Source organism: Hypanus sabinus, chromosome 1 (genome assembly GCF_030144855.1).
Source record: "Hypanus sabinus isolate sHypSab1 chromosome 1, sHypSab1.hap1, whole genome shotgun sequence".
NCBI classification, from domain to species: Eukaryota; Metazoa; Chordata; class Chondrichthyes; order Myliobatiformes; family Dasyatidae; genus Hypanus; species Hypanus sabinus.
Window position 1 is genome coordinate 195,921,279 of NC_082706.1, and position 16,787 is coordinate 195,938,065.

A 16,787-nucleotide genomic window follows, 5' to 3' on the forward strand; every position below is an offset into this window, starting at 1 on the left:
GTCAGAAGGCCGTGGAAAAAAGGGAAGAGGGAGAAGTACCAGAGGAAGGTTACGGGCAGGTAAAGACATACGGTGAGAAAGGGAAACAGGAATGGGGAATGGTGAAGGAAGGAGGGGGGAAGCAATTACCAGGAGTTCAAGAAAGTGATGTTCATGCCACCAGGTTGGAGGCTACCTAGACAGAATATAAGATGTTGCTCCTCCAACCTGTTTGTGATCTCAACGTGGCAGTAGAGGAAGCAATTGATTGACATGATGGGACGGGACTGTGAAGTAGAATTAAAATGGGTGGCCATTGGCAAATCCTGCTTTCTATGGAGGATGGAGTGAAGGTGATTGACGAAGCTGTGCCCCAACCTACATTGGGTTTCACTGATATACAAGTGTGTGTTCCTTCTGTAAGTATCTCATCAAGTGGCCAACATGGTAATCTGGGAGTGGGGCTTCAGGCTGCAGAGGCCTGCAGAATATGAGCAAAGTGAAGGTATGGGCATCTCACAGGAGTTTAATACGAGAGGTGAGACTGGTTAAGCACAATCTGACCCATTATGTGCTCTGAGCTAATACAACTGGCTAATGCTTTTACTCAACCAATTCTTAATAACGAAAAACAACATTTAAAGTTGTCAACACTGTAGTTTGATGAACAAAGCTGGAATAGATATATCATAAAATTATAATCTATTTTACTCAGGATGTTAATCTACCACATACTGTATAACTCATCTGATTTTGAATTATTAAAATAATTTTTGAAGCTACCGTATGCATGATTTGTTTCTCCCATTGTGATACAGTAGTCAGTTCTTAGTGAGTTAAAAACACCTGTAAGTTTTTAATATGTTGCTTTAAGGTGTTTGTACCCAATAGAACCATTTTAGTTTTTAGAGCCTGTATCCATGGTACTCAAACAAACATAATTAGCAGTGACAAATGGCATGTGCTGAGTTTCTTGGTGGCGTTGGCTCCTATTACATTGTTTCTTAAACTATTCAAACTTTCACAGAAATTTTCTGGAGAATGCAATTTAAACAGAGAATTCCACAGAATTTTGCTGATTGTGGCAGATGAGACTGCCAAAGCAATGGAACTATGTGAAAACATGTTCCTGTTGTCTTTATATATGGTATTTGGTTCTACAAGCGTTTTGAATATTTTCAGTATTTTTGCACAGAGCTCAGCAATAATCAATGCCTTCATATACAGGGATTTATTTTGCTGTTGGTGTACAAAACTTAATTGTTTTCATTGCTTCCCTGAAGAAACCAGATTTGCAATCAATTATATTAATATTACTTTTTCTCTTGGCATTTTCTTTGTTCCCTCTTTTCTTTGAGGATTTGACTTTCTTGCTACAGTAAAGATTCAGTAGCAGTAATTATCCTACAAAATCTCACTGTGTAATCTTCACTCATACTTAAGTTTGAACGGCTGACTACTCGACCTTGAATACTGACATGTCTTGTTTTGATATCCTCAAATGTGTATGTCCAGTTGAAATTCTTGCAAAAATGACCGAAAGATGCTATAGGCAATTGCAACTCCTTTACTACCACTGCAATTCAAGGAAAAAACCTTTAAATTCTGAGATGCTGCAGATGGAGAATGCAGCAAATTTCAGAATGCACTGGTTTGTACATTACAAACTCCCAAAGCAAAACATAAACAACAAATACAGAGTGGAACTTTTTCTCTTCCATCCCCAAATGCATTCTCATTTCCACTTCATCATCGTACACCTTGTTACACTCATATAATTTACTAATGACTCTAATCAGACATTTTGATGTTTTGTCAAAACAAAATAAAAAAGTAAATTGGTCTTTCATAGACATGAGACTTTGTTGGATACTGCAGGCTTTATTTTCACCTTACTTAATGAAAATTCTTATAATATCATTTGTTTCCCAAAAAATTTCAAATGGCCTGAATAGAACATTGCACTGTGACCAGATAAAAAAATGCTTTTTTCACCTATAGCCTGTCTTATGAGTGGATGGGTGAGTAGGAGGAAAGGGGCTTGTTTACTGTTGTTGTTTCATTTTAGTTATTGTTTTGTTATTGTTGTAGTGCATTGTGGGCACACTATGTTGGCACCAGAATGTGTGGCAACACTTGTGGGCTGTCCCCAGCACATCCTTAAGTTGTGATAGTTATTAATGCCGAAGATACATTTCACTGTATGTTATACATGTGATGAATAAATGAATATGAATCTGAGAAAGAATTTAATATTTTCACTTTTACAGATAATGATTACTTGTGGAAGAATATCAGTATTATTTTCACCAATATACTCTACTTTCACTATTTAAATTCAATAGGCCATATTAGTATATTCTTAAACTGTACATTTATATTACTTTTCGTAATATGGATTATTTAGGATTGTTTTTTTAAATCAAGACATTTTTAGTAAACTTTTAGCTTCACCTATCATATAACCTTACTTGTTTCATTGTTTATTTTCAATTCCATGTTTCCTTCTCCAAGTGAAGAATGTAGATTTTTATCCCCGGTGTTTGCTTATGCTGTACTAAATCTTTAATTAAAAGCATTATTATTCTGGTTTCAGGTTATTGGATTTCAGAGGTTAATCAATTCCTATTTCGTCCACATTCATCTATGTGGTATTGTCCCTATTCTACTCCCTGTTTCACCGCTGGTGCTTAGGGCAGCAATGAAGGTCCTCTATCTCTGGTGGTGTTCAGGGCTTCTTTCATCATGTCAATAGCTCAGTTTTCACTACAAGTCCCAGGTGGAGACTCAGGAATACTCTCACACTCAGATGCAGAAGGATTCTTTGTTGCTGTTTCCGTAACAGTTCTGTGGGGATTGTTAGCCCTGGGCTGAACCCGGAGGACTGGGGGACCACGCTTAATCTGTCCTCTACCCAAGACCTGTTTGGAATGGGTGACCATACCAAGAGCCAAAGCATACAGCTCTGACTCTAGCCAACACTGAGGTATGCAAGCCTCCAAACCCTGTGGCAGGTTTGTGGTCCACTTGGAGCTACGTGGCACGGAGTTTGCTAAAGATCGGTCAATAATTTTGGAATATAAGTCAACCATTCACAGGGATACCTAACCCCATCCCACTGAAACCGCAGTGCTATCTATTCCTCTGAATCCAGTACGCACGTTGCTGTGGCTGAATATTTTATCGTCATGCTATTAACTGCGCTTTTGTAAACAACAACAAACACGTACAATCAAACAAAAGCAGCTGACCACGTACCCACACACCTTGGCAGAGGTGCACTCCACACTCGGCGACCACCTCCAAGGCACGTGATCTGGAACGCCCCTTCAAGGCGGTAACCAGGACGACAGGAAAATGTTAACGAGTCGCCAATACCGAAGGAGGTTCCCAAACGTTTGCCAAATGCTGGATTGCCTGGGTCCTCACAGGGTTCCAAGTTGTATTCTGGCAATGTAAATAAGGTGAAATAAATTGTCACCACACAAATATGTAAGGCATTAAAAATGTTCTCAAACTTCAAAATTCTTCATAAATGTAATCATCCATCACTCAGCTATACTAAATAATAAAATACTTCATTTTATTTAGAGAGACAGAACAGAACAATCCGTTCTATTCCAACAAGCTGCACCACTCAGTAATCCACCTTGTTAACACTAGCCTAATCCCAGGACAATTCAGAGTGACAATTAATTCACCAAATAGTAGACCTTTGGACTATTCGAGGAAACTGCAGCACCTGAAAAAACCCAAGCATTCATGGGAAGGACATATAAACTCTTTACAGACGGCACTGGAATCGAACTCCAAACTTCAATGCCCCGGGCTCTGTTGGTGTCACATGACTTGCTACGCTACTGTGAAGCGTAGGAAATGTCTTGCTGGGATTGGTCTTTGGTAAGAAGTTGATTTACAATTGTAACGGAGTCAAAGAATGGAAGGGGACACTGGGTAGAGGATACAAATTTCAAAATTCAATCTACTTATTATCTTTAAAATTGCATTTGAAATCTCCAGTGATCGGTTTACTTCACACTACCATGTAGCACGTCCACACCTTACTAACCTTAACCTGTATTGTACGTCTTTGAAATGTGTGGGGAAACGAGAGCATGTGGAGGAAACCCACTGGGTTCCAGGCAGACCAAACAAACCCCTTACAGACAATAACAGGAATTGAATTCTGTGGTCGCTGTTATATTTAGTAACTTCAAAAAAATAAAACTAATGAAAATGAAGATGTGGGGAGTCCGAAATATGGTTCTATTTTGAGATTGCTTTAAGTGGCGCATGCGAGTATCTCGTGATTGCATAATGATGTGTGCAATTAACATATTTTTACATATAACCCATAATTAATCATTTAAATGAATAAGAATACTTAATCAAACAATTCATACTTATACAGAACAGTCATTCTACTACCTTCCTCAAGGCTTATTTGGTAAAATTGTTCATCTTCATTTGTCAAGCCTTCTGCATTTTCCACACACTTTCTGTATTAAGAACGTCATGTCCATATTTGATAGTGTGCATGGAGACAACCATGCTTTTTTAAAGGATGGCCTGGTCAGTAACAGGACAACTCTGACTTCATAGATGGTGGTAAATGGTAATATGTTAACACTACTATGAGCAGATATGTTATCATTAACAATTTTAACCTGGCTACAATTCACTGAGGACAAAACCCAGTGCATTTTTTGACTGAGCCTTTCATTAAAAGTTAAAAATCTCAAGCTGTGCCAAATACAAAATACATCTAGAGTAATCAAATAAGAAAAAAAAAGACTGGAAAATTGAAGCCCTAGCCTTGCTGATTTTCTTACCTGAAAATGTAATATTAAATCCTTCATATGATATTGAGAAGTCTGAAATGAAGCGTAGCTGAGCCTTAAAATTTCCATACAGACCAGCATTAATTGGCGCAAGCAGTTCTGAGCCTGTCAACCGTGCTAGTGGGTGAGTAAAGCTACCATTTTCTGTGATTAGGAAATAGTCATGATGATCCTCCAGATGAAATGTGTGAAAGGTGAACTGAACACCTGGAAATAACACAACAATGACTGGTTAAAATCACAAAACCTTGCAGTCGCTCCAAAGATAAGGTCAAAGCAAAATTTATTATTGATCAATTTACATATATTTATATATATGTATGTTACCATGTACTTCCTTGAGATACATTTTCTTGAAGGCATTTACAATAGAAATACAATACAATACAATTTATTGAAAAAAAGCTATACGTTAACCAGACTTTTCCCCTTCTTTTGCAGTCCTGCTGAAAGGTTTCGGCCCTAAACATTGACTGTTTACTCTTTTCCATAGATGCTGCCTGGCCTGCTGAGTTCCTCCAGCATTTTGTGTGTGTGTTACTACACATAAGCAAAAACTGACAAATAACCATTGTGAAGTGAGGTTGACTCTTCACAGGAAGATTATTCTTCATTGCAACAAACTCGACTGCCTAAATGCTTTGGATTAACAAAATAGACAATGAAATAATCTATTATAGCAAATATAGAATGTATTTGCAATGGAAAATTGTAGAAAATGCCATGCTTTTTAAAACCATAAGGAATGAATAGTTTATGGAAATTTTAAGTGTCATATGCATGCTGGATTAGCTCTCACTGTGTGTCTGTTGACATTAATGAATTCATGGACATTATGCAAGTGCACGTTTGGGGAACCAGGCCTACCTGTTCAGTGCCTTCCAGCTTTTATCTCCTACATGCATGACTTCTTTGCTAACAATACTGAACATCAAGCATATAATCCAAAAGTATAAATTTAGTGATTGGAGAGATGAAGCAGAAAACACAATAGCAGGCGGATTCTGCGCAGCAAGTCAAAAATGTAATTAATGTCACAGTAACAGTGCACTCTGGAGTAATCCTGCAGAATGTACTCACTCCTCTTTATTCTACTCTTTATTATGTACACCTTTCTACCTGCTCATTAATGCAAATCTCTAAGCAGTGAATCATGTTGCAGCAACTCAAGCTACATCCACACTAGATCGGATGACTTTGAAAATGCCAGTTTCGTGTAAAAATGATAGGCCTCCACACTCTCCATTTTTGAAAATATCTCTATCCACATTGAAACGGAGATTTCGGCGAATCTCCTCCTACTGGGCATGCGCAGGACACATCTACCGAAAACAAGCGATATGTTTGGTGTCGAATCTCGCCGTAAAAGTGCGCGTTTGTGTAGTTACAGACTAGAAAAACTTAAAACGATGGACAGCTGTTGGCTCTTGCGCAGGAGAACTTAAAAGTAAAAATAAAAACAAATACTGGAGTGTACGGAGGCAACTGATAGGGAGTTCACGGATTGTACCTTGTTATAAAGCACCTTGTTATATGTATAAAGATTGTCTGCATCAGTGTTATCTTGTATTTCAATACCATGTTACATTACGCTGTTACACCTCTATTGTCAGAGAAGTACTTGCATAAATAGGTAAACCACCTTCATACAAGCAAGGACAGAAAACAGGGCAAAGTGAGTATACTTATTTATTCAGTAAGTTATGGGTCAAAGTATTTGGTGAGTACATTTCTAACTCTTCTGGCTTCAGTCTCATTGCCGTCTGATCTGAAATTGTTAGGTTGCGTTCAAGAAAACAATGAAATAGAGCGCTGCCATCTGATAGCGTTTTCAGAAGTCTCCGGTTACCCCATCCACACTGATCTGTCTGAGCAGTGTTTTTAAAAATACCCACCTTGGAAAGCGTTTCTGAAAAGCTCCGGTTTCAGGAGACGAAAACGCTGTTTTAATGTGGACGGAGGGTAAAAACGAAGAGAAAAAGCTTTGGTTATGGATTTATCTGGTGTAGTGTGGATGTAGTCTCAATACATAAAAGCATGCAGACATGTGCAAAAGGTTCAGTTGTAGTTCAGACCAAACATCCAACTGGTGAAGAAATGTGATCCGAGTGACCTTGACCGTGGAATGATTGTTGTTGTCAGACAGGGTGGTCTGAGTGTCTCAGAAACTGCTGACCTACTGGGATATTTATACACAACACTCTTTAGAGCAGGGGCTGCCAACCTGGGGTTCATGGATACCTTGCTTAATTGCATTTGTCCATGGCATAAAGAAGGTCTGGAAACCCTTCTGAAGAGTTCACAGAGAATCATGTGAAAAACAAGAGAAAAACATCCATTGAGCGGCATTTCTCTGGGCGAAAATGACTTGTTAATGACGGAGATCAGAGAAGAATGGACAGACTGGTTCAAGCTGACAGGACAGCGACAGTAACTCAAATAACTACACATTACAACAATGGCTCGCAGAAAAACATCTCTGAATGCCTGACATGTTAAATCTAGAAGTGGATGGACTTGAGCAGCAGAATACCAGGAACATACACTCAGTGGTCACATTATTAGGTACCACCCAATAAACCCATTGAAAAAATGTATATATTGCCTGATGTCTTTATCTTCCATATCTACAAATATATACTTTGAAGATGAATATTAATCATTATGTATGCATTTAAATTGTTCTTTATATTGATAGGTGATAACCATACTGTTATTAAATGACTGAGTTATCTTAAAGGACCAAATGCATTTCTCCTGCTCCAAGTTTATATCCCCCTACTAATGACGGTATGGTGCAATTTACCATGTGTACCTGATGTAAGTATCCCTGAACTTTGTCTTGACTAATTTTATATTATTCCAGGGCATTAAAATTTTTATTTTTCTAATGGAACTTTTTTCACAGGATAAAAGCTTAGAAGTCTAAACCCAATGAGGCACAACACTAAAAAAATACAAAGAATAGCAGAAGGACAGAAAGAAAATTTAAGTTGCCTGTAACCTGTAAATCCATCACCCAGAAACAAGCATTAGAAACATGTATTCCATTTGGCATCAGGTATCCTCTTGGGTTTCTTCTCCCTTGGTCTACCCTGCATCTGATTCCACCTGCTTTATCTCTCTCTTGTCTGGTTCCACTTACCTGTTTTAAATCTCTGTATCTACCTGTCTCCACCTGCCTGATTTTGTTTCCTTATCTACTTGCATCTGTCACCCACCAGTCTCAGAACCAACCCCTTTCCCCCAATTAGCTCCATATGCTCTTCATCCCCTACCTCACCTGGTTCCACCTATCATCTACCAATATTGAAACCAGCTCCTCTCCCACAAAGAGCTCCATATGTCCTTCATCCCCCACCTCACCTGGTCCCACCTAACACCTGCCAGCCCTCATGTCACCCCTCCCTCTCACTTCTTCTAGCTGTCACTTACATGTCCATTAAACCAATTATTCCCATTATTCTTGGGCCTGCAGCTTTTTCTGTTAACATAGCTCTATGATGTCATTTTATACAAGCCATTCAAGTCATTATGCACGTCTTTGCTCAGACTACAAGTGATCTGTCCTTCCATCTAATGGAAAAAGATTTACTTCAAAGATGAGTGTTAGTTCTGGATAGTGTAACTAACTACTCTGGCAAGGTAATCATCTGCTAAGAGTAAAGAATCAGAATCTGGTTTATTATCATGACCAAATGCTTGAAATTTGTTGTTTTGTGGCAGCAGTACAGTGTAAGTCATAAAGTTGCATTAAGCTACAGTAAATAAATAGTGTAAAAGAGGAATATGTTCATGGGCTCATGGACCATTCAGAAATCTGGCGGTGGAAAGGAAGAAGCTGTACCTAATACACTGAGTGTAGGTCTTCTGCTTCCTGTATCTCCTCCCTGATGAAAGCTAGCAGAAGAGGGCATGTCTTGGATGGTGAGGGTACGTCATGGAAGATCCCACCTTTTGACCATGTCCCTGATAGTGGGTCGGGTTGTGCCCATGATGCAGCTGACTGAGTCCTCAATCTGAATTTGTGTCTTCTTTATATGGTGGTCTTATGATATTTTAGCAGAAGTAATACCATATCACTAAGCAAAAATTTCGACTTAACTTCTACCTATGATAGGGAACATCTTCCAATTCTTGTTTCTGTCCCAAATCAACACCCTCTATTACTGTTCCCCACCCAATTAATTACATTGGATGAAGACGATTAATTCATGAACATTCTTCAGTCTCTCAAATAAATCCGTTGTGGTGGGGATTAGATTATTGTCACACATTTGGATCAATCGTCCTGCATCATTTTAAAACAACTGCAATTCTGAGTAACCGTTTGCTCATTATTACAAAACATACATTATAAAACTGATCAAAAATTCTGGGGTACAATGAGGCAAATTTTAGTGAGAAAAGAAGAAGTGAAAATTCAAATAAATGTCATGCATTACCTTTACCATGGGAGACCTCCACAGTCCAGGTACAGTTCAATGAATTTGGATAAAAATCAGGATAGCCAGGTGATAAAATAGTTCCTGTGGGTCCTCGAATAGTTCCGCCACATAGTGCTGTAAAGAGAAACCAAAAATGATCGTAAGTGGAAAAAGTGTTTTTAGTACTTGTAATAGGTTGCAGGGAAAAGATAGTCATAAACAAAAAAAATCCATAAAAAGTATTAACATCATCATAGCCTTGAATTAATTAAATCAACCAGTGGCTCACGCAGAATCACAAGAGAAAATCTGCAGACGCTGGAGATGCAAAGCAACACGCACAAATTGCTGGAAGATCTGGCCTGGCCAGGCAGCATACATGGAAAAGAGGAGACAGTAATTGTTTCAGGCCAAGACACTTTATCAGGACTCGAAACGTCAACTGTTGACTCTTTTCATTGGATGCTACCTGGCCTGCTGAGTTCCTCCAGTGTTTTGTGTGTGTGCTGCACGCAGAATCAGAAACAGGTTTATTATCACTGATATACATCATGAATTTGGTTGTTGTACAGTCCAATACATAAAATACACTATAAATTATAATATGTATATAAATAAATAAAGTGTAAAAAGAGAGCAAAAATAATGAGATAGTGTTTACGTTTACATGTTTTCGTGGAAAATCTATGTTTCAATCAGTTAAAATGGTGAGTACAAATCTTAACCTCCCATGTCATTTTTCTCCATCAAAAAAGATGCAAAGTGAGCTGTCCACTCACACCTTCCTAATCACTGATTCTGCACGGAAATCATCCCCAGAAAATTGCTCCAGCAATTGCTGTAAATGGTACCACTCTAGCCCGATCAGCCTGATGTGTCTTCAGACCTCCTCAGAATATAGAGCATACAAAAAAGAAAATCCAAAGCACTCTTTGATTTGGACTCTTAAAATTGTTCTGTAATGATAGGCAGTGAAATGGGAGGGCAGTAAGCCAGTAATATCTGCCATCAAGGACACACAGTACATGCAGAAAGACGTTGGAAAAAGATGAGAACTACCATAAAAGATTCCACTCATCTTGTTTTTCCCACTCCCATAAGGGAGGAGCCTATGTAACATCCATGCCAGGACCACCAGAAACAAAAACAGCTACCTTACCCATACAGTAAGACCGATTAACAGCTCCACACACTAACCCACCCCACCACCACTGCCATCAGTGTCACCTTATGTACAGACATTCCTGTACTTAGCTTTGCTTTATGTACATACAATCAATCTATGAATACGAGCTATCTTATGTATATATAGCTGTTGTGTCCTTTATCTTATCGTGATTTTTTTGTGCTGCATTGGGTCTGGAGTAACAAATACTTTGTTCTCCTTTACAGTTGTGTACTGGAAAAAAAACATTAAACAATCTTGAATTTTGATTAACAACACACACACAAAATGGTAGAGAAGCTCAGCAGGACAGGCAGCTTCTTTGGAAAAGAGTATAGTCGACATTTCAGGCCGAGACCCTTCAGTGGGACTGATCCTGAGTACTAGGCTTAATGTAGCAGGAGGAAATCCTCAAACAGGAAGTGCAAATAAGTTTCCAGATTTTATTTTGTTTTGATCAGTGATATTAAATATTGACCTTTCCTCTGCACAAACTTTTGATACGTATTTGCTCACAAGAAATTGACAGCATTGCCAAACCCAACATTTTCTGTCCATCTACTGAAATACTTTCTGAGACATTTCAGTGAACAGGTGCGTCAAGATCCAAGATTGTTTGTTGTCATTCTTGGATCAAGTCATTTTCCAGGTTACTTCTATAATTAAGTTCCTTTCACCATACTTTAAACAGTGGATTTTGGAACACAACAATTTACTGCAATTAAAAGAATGCTTCCTCTTAATCTTCGCCAACATTTAAAAAAATTGGCATCCATTAGTTAAAATGTAATTGCAAATCAAATTTTCCTAAATATTCTACACCACACTCCTCATTATTTGAAACACATTTATTAAACAATTTCTCTGTTTTCCAGCTTTCAGAGGAGCACTCAGCTTGATCAGTTTCTGTAAAGCTCTCTACCTTTTCTAATTTCTCAACTTTCCTTGCTACCTTACAGAGGTTGTTGGCTGTATTCTGTGTTTCTCTCACATTTTACAACTGAACTTCTTACAGTTGCATTGTCTTCCTAACGTTCATCAGCTCACATTTATCCACATGAACATGGACAAATTCAGCCCCTGCTTTCTGAGGAGGCTGAGAGAGCTATGCACATCCATTCTCAAGAACTTCTACAGATATGCAGTTGAGAGCATCCTAACCTGCTGCATCACTATGTGGTACTGAAATTGCACTGTGGCAGACAGGAGGGCTTGACTATGAGTCGTTAAAATGGACTAACACATTACTTACCTGCCTACCTGCCATCAAGGACACATATGCAGATAGGAGCCAGAAAAAGGGCAGCAATATCATGAATGATCCCACTCCAGTCAGGGCACAGCCTACATTTCATCCAGGCCCGGACCACCCAACTCAGAAACAGTTATTTGTTCCAACCCATCAGGCTGATTAACGTTGCCACCCATTAACCCACTCCACCCCACTGCATACACATCACTTGGCATGTATATACAATCAGTCTATGTATGTAACAGTTATTTGTACATTGTGTTTAATAGGATTACTTTTATTGCCATTTATTGTGTTTTTTCTTGGGGTTTTTTTATTATGTTTTTTTTTGCTGCATTGGATCTGGAGTAATAATCATTTTGTTCTCCTTTACGTTTGGGTGCTGAAGAATGACAATAAATAATCATGAATTTTGAATCTTGAATGAGAAAAAAATTCTGGTACATGACTGTCTAATTTACCAGACCGGCATTTTCTCAATTTATCCCTTCTTTCATGTTTTTGGATATCATCAGACTTTGAAATTATGCAAACTTCTGCTGTCTGATTTATGAAGAATGATCAAAAGAACAGTTATTTCAATTCAGAGGCATCTGTTCACCACCCTCTTCTTCATTGTAAAGGTCATGTTTATACAATCATATGAGTGTTTCCAAAATAGTCGGTAAACTTTAATGTAATGAGTTGATAACTTAAATTACTTCTACTAACTTCCAAATAACGTCTGAAGTTCATATTCTGACGATTTTAATCTTGAATTATATGGCTCATTAGAAATGTACAAATATAAAATAAACATGAGTAGGCATTCAGTCTGTCTTATGCACCCTGTTAGTCAACAAAATCATGACTGATCTTCAATCTCAGTGCTCTTCCTGCATTAAAATCATATCCCTTGATTCTCTTAACATCAAAATATCGATCAAACCCATTGTTAAATATATTCAATGATTGAGCTTTCATACCTCTCCTAGATAGTGAATTCAAAAGATTCACTCTCATCTGAGTGAAGAAAGGTCTGCTCATCCCTGTCCTAAATGGCCAACCTCATGTTTAAGAACTGTAACCTCTAGTTTTGTACCTCATACAGGGGAGACACCATACCCACTTCTATGCTGTTGTGAAATTTTGTGCATATTTCAGTAAAATCCCCACCCATTTTTCAAAGCTTGACAATGTAAAATGCTAATTTGCCTAATCTCTCGTCAAATGACAAATTCTCCATACCGTAATTCATTCTGGTGAACTTTCTCAACACCCTCTCTATTGAAATTATTTCCCTCCTTAGGGGCAGAGCACAAACATGCAGGTGCAATCTCACCTGGGCATTATGAACTGGAGCAAGATGAGAACAGCACCCAAATCCTCTTGCAATTAGAGCATTTCATTGACTCTTCTTATTTCTATCTGAGCCTACAAGTCGTCAAGTCACTTTTATTGTAATTTTGACCATAACTGCTGGTACAGTATGTAGTAAAAATGAGACAACGTTTTTCAGGATCATGGTGTTACATGACATAGTACAAAAACTAGACTGAACTACACAAAAAAAAACCAGAAAAAAACTATACTAGAACACAGACCTACCCAGGACTGCATAAAGTGCACAAAACAGTGCGGGCATTACAATAAATAATAAATAGGACAATAAGGCAGTAAGGTGTCAGTCCAGGCTCTGGGTATTGAGGAGTCTGATAGCTTGGGGGAAGAAACTGTTACAAAGTCTGATCGTGAGAGCCCAAATGCTTCGGTGCCTTTTGCCAGATGGCAAAAGGGAGAAGAGTTTGTATGAGGGGTGCATGGGGTCCTTCATAATGCTGTTTCCTTTGCGGATGCAGCGTGTGGTGTAAAAGTCCGTAATGACGGGAAGATAGACCCCGATGATCCTCTCAGCTGACCTCACTATCCGCTGCAAGGTCTTGCAATCTGAGATAGTGCAATTTCCGAACCAGGCAGTGATGCAGCTGCTCAGGATGCTCTCAATACAACCCCTGTAGAATGTGATGAGGATGGTGGGTGAGAGATGGACTTTCCTCAGCCTTCGCAGAAAGTAGAGACGCTGCTGCGCTTTCTTTGCTATAGAGCTGGTGTTGAGGGACCAGGTGAGATTCTCCGTCAGGTGAACACCAAGAAATTTGGTGCTCTTTATGATCTCTACCACGGAGCCTTCGATGTTCAGTGGGGAGTGGTTGTTCTGTGCCCTCCTGAAATCAACAACCAGCTTCTCTGTTTTGTTCACATTCAGAGACAGGTTGTTGGCTCTGCATCAGTCTGTTAGCCATTGCACCTCCTCTCTGTAAGCTGACTCATCATTCTTGCTGATGAGACCCACCACGGTCGTGTCATCGGCGAACTTGATGATGTGGTTCGAGCTGAGTGTTGCAGCACAGTCATGGCTCAGCAGAGTGAACAGCAGTGGACTGAGCACACAGCCCTGGGGGGCCCCGTGCTCAGTGTGATGGAGTTGGAGATGCTGCTCCCGATCCAAACTGACTGAGGTCTCCCAGTCAGGAAGTCTAGGATCCAGTTGCAGAGGGAGGTATTCAGGCGCAGTAGGCTCAGCTTTCCAATCAGGTTCTGAGGGATGATTGTGTTGAATGCTGAACTGAACATGCAATGATTTGTGTACAAGATCAGCCAGGTCCTTCTGAACACTAACATCAGTCCTGGTGGAGGGCCTTGGCCTAAAATGTCGACACGTGTTTCCTGACCTGCTGAGTTCCTCCATCATTTCGTGCACGTTACTCTGAAGTACCAAGATACCCTAATCTGACACTATTTAAGAATTTTCCTGTAGAAATAAAGATTCTGCCTGGTAAAAGAAAAGATGCAAATATATTTTCTCGTTTTGAAACCTTTATGAAGATCAACTTTATTTGTCACATGTATATCGAAACATCAAATCCAATCAGCAACCGTTGTGTTGGGGGTAGCCTGCAAGTTTCACAATGCTTCCAGGATCAACATGGCATGCCTAGAAACTTACTAACCCTATGCTTTTGGAAGGTGTGCTTAAGTTGGAGAACCCAGACAAACCCACGCGATCACTGGGAGAACATATAAACTCTTTACAGTCAGTAGCAGGAATTAAACCCTGATCAGTGATTATTGATGCTATAAAGCAATTGCACTGACTGCTATGCTATGATCTTTTAAATTTAATTTTATTGCGTTACAGTGCGGGATAGGCTCTTCTGGCCCTTTGAGCCATGCCGCTCAGCAGTCCCTGATTTAAACCAAGCCTAATCACAGAACAATTTACAGCAATTCATTATCCTGCCAACCAGTATTTTCTGGACCGTGGAAGGAAACCAGAGCTCCTGGAGGAAACATATGCCGTCATGGGGAGAATGTACAAACTCTTTACAGGCAGCAGTGGGAACTGAACCTGAGTCACCTACACCGTAAAGTATTGTGCTAATCACTACATTACCATGTCACCCTAGTTCAGCACAAACATGAGAAAATCTGCAGATTCTAGAATCCAACAGAACACACACAAAATGCTGGAGGAACTACTCAGGTTAGGCACTATCTATGGAGAAGCGTAAACAGTCGACATTTTGGACTTCCATCATGATGAAGGGTCTCGACCCAAAATGCAGACTGTTTACTCTTTTCCATAGATGCTGCCTCGCCTGCTGAGTTCCTCCAGTATTTTGCATGTGTCTCCCTAGTTTAGCATTTTATAACAATATATTCAAGACTTCAACATGCCTTGTTCAAAAGATTTAAACAAAGAAACTGACACAAAGGGTGTGCTGTCTTTACGACAGTTATTTAGTTTATAATATTTTTGCTTAGTAATTCATTCAATAGTATTTTCTAGTTAGAATTAGAAGTGTTTAAAGGGTATTCATTGCATGTAAAATATATCGGCATGCGATGACGTCACATCCGGTTTCGCCGCGTCTTGTGGGAAAACACCGGTTTGAAATTAGCGCGAGGGTGGGGGCTTTCCACGAGGCTCACCTGAGCACAAGCAGTTTTGCTGGCATGAGAAATCACAGTGAGAGCAACGCTGTAAGTTAATAGATAGTCGATATATTGAACTAAGATGTTAATGCCGATCCTGTTAGAAGTAACGACGGTAGATAATGTTTATGCTTTCGTTAGTTAAAGAGTCGCGGATAGTTTGCATGGAAGTGTATTTAAAGTAGTCAATGGAGCAGGTAAACTCTCCCTGTATACTGCACCTTAGTGTAATGTAGTTATAGTCACCTTTGCAAGTATTTACACTTGAAATGTGATATTAAGGAAGGAACAAATACTGTATCAATCTTGTATTGTTTTATCAACAGTTTTCACCATATGTTAATGCGAAGAGTGAACAGTAAATGGTTAATCTTACTGCGATCTGGTTTGCATTGGCTGTGGTTTATCCGGACGTTAAATTCGGCGTTTCGTTACACCCGAAGGAGAACGTTACAGTGAAAAAGCGGCATTATCAGGTGTTTCAAGTGCTGCAATGTCAGCTCAATCCAGCATCAAGTCGACGCCGCCCAGCGACAAGGGCGGTAAACCGACATCAAGTAAGCCCACCCAGGCGTTATCAGGTGTTCCAAGTGCTGCAATGTCAGCTCGATCCGGGATCAAGTCGATGGCGCCCAGCGACAAGGGCAGTAGAACGACATCAAGTAAGTCCACCCAGGCAAGAGCCAAGGCAGAAGCTGCCAAGGTGCGACTGCATTACGCCAAACAAGAAGCAGTTTTGAAAATGAAACTGGCCACCAGAGAAGCCGAAATCCAGAAAGAAAGGGCCGCCAGAGAAACCGAAAAGGCTGCCAGACAAAGAGAAGAGGCCGCCAGAGAAGCCGAAACCCAGTTGGAAATGGCAAAAATATCGACAGAGTTGCAAGTGCTGCAGCTAGAAAGAGAAGGAGAAGCTGCCATGGCGGAAGCAAAGTACATAGAAGAAGCTGAAGGGTCACGTGATCTGACCGAAGTAAGATCTACTTTAGAAAGGACCAGACTGGAACGCACGAGCGACTATGTACAATATCAAATAGACAGGCAGGCTCGTCTCCCCTCTCCATACGTATTCGATAACTTCCCCAGCTACGAGGAACCTCAGAGAGTCACGATTGCATCACATCCATACGAGGAAGGAAATTTACCCTCAC

At 39.7% G+C, this 16,787-nt stretch overlaps 1 protein-coding gene across 1 annotated transcript in view; it reads right to left on the reverse strand.

The window, feature by feature from the left end:
- csmd3b (CUB and Sushi multiple domains 3b) overlaps positions 1–16,787 on the reverse strand; it is a 2,186,187-nt gene that overhangs the window by 509,631 nt on the left and 1,659,769 nt on the right. Inside the window, exons 19-21 of the mRNA XM_059983996.1 lie at positions 9,266–9,382; positions 4,812–5,027; positions 3,238–3,426 (exon numbers count right to left, since the gene is read on the reverse strand). Coding sequence (XP_059839979.1) covers positions 3,238–3,426; positions 4,812–5,027; positions 9,266–9,382 — 522 coding nt within the window. The remainder of the gene's footprint in view (positions 1–3,237; positions 3,427–4,811; positions 5,028–9,265; positions 9,383–16,787) is intronic.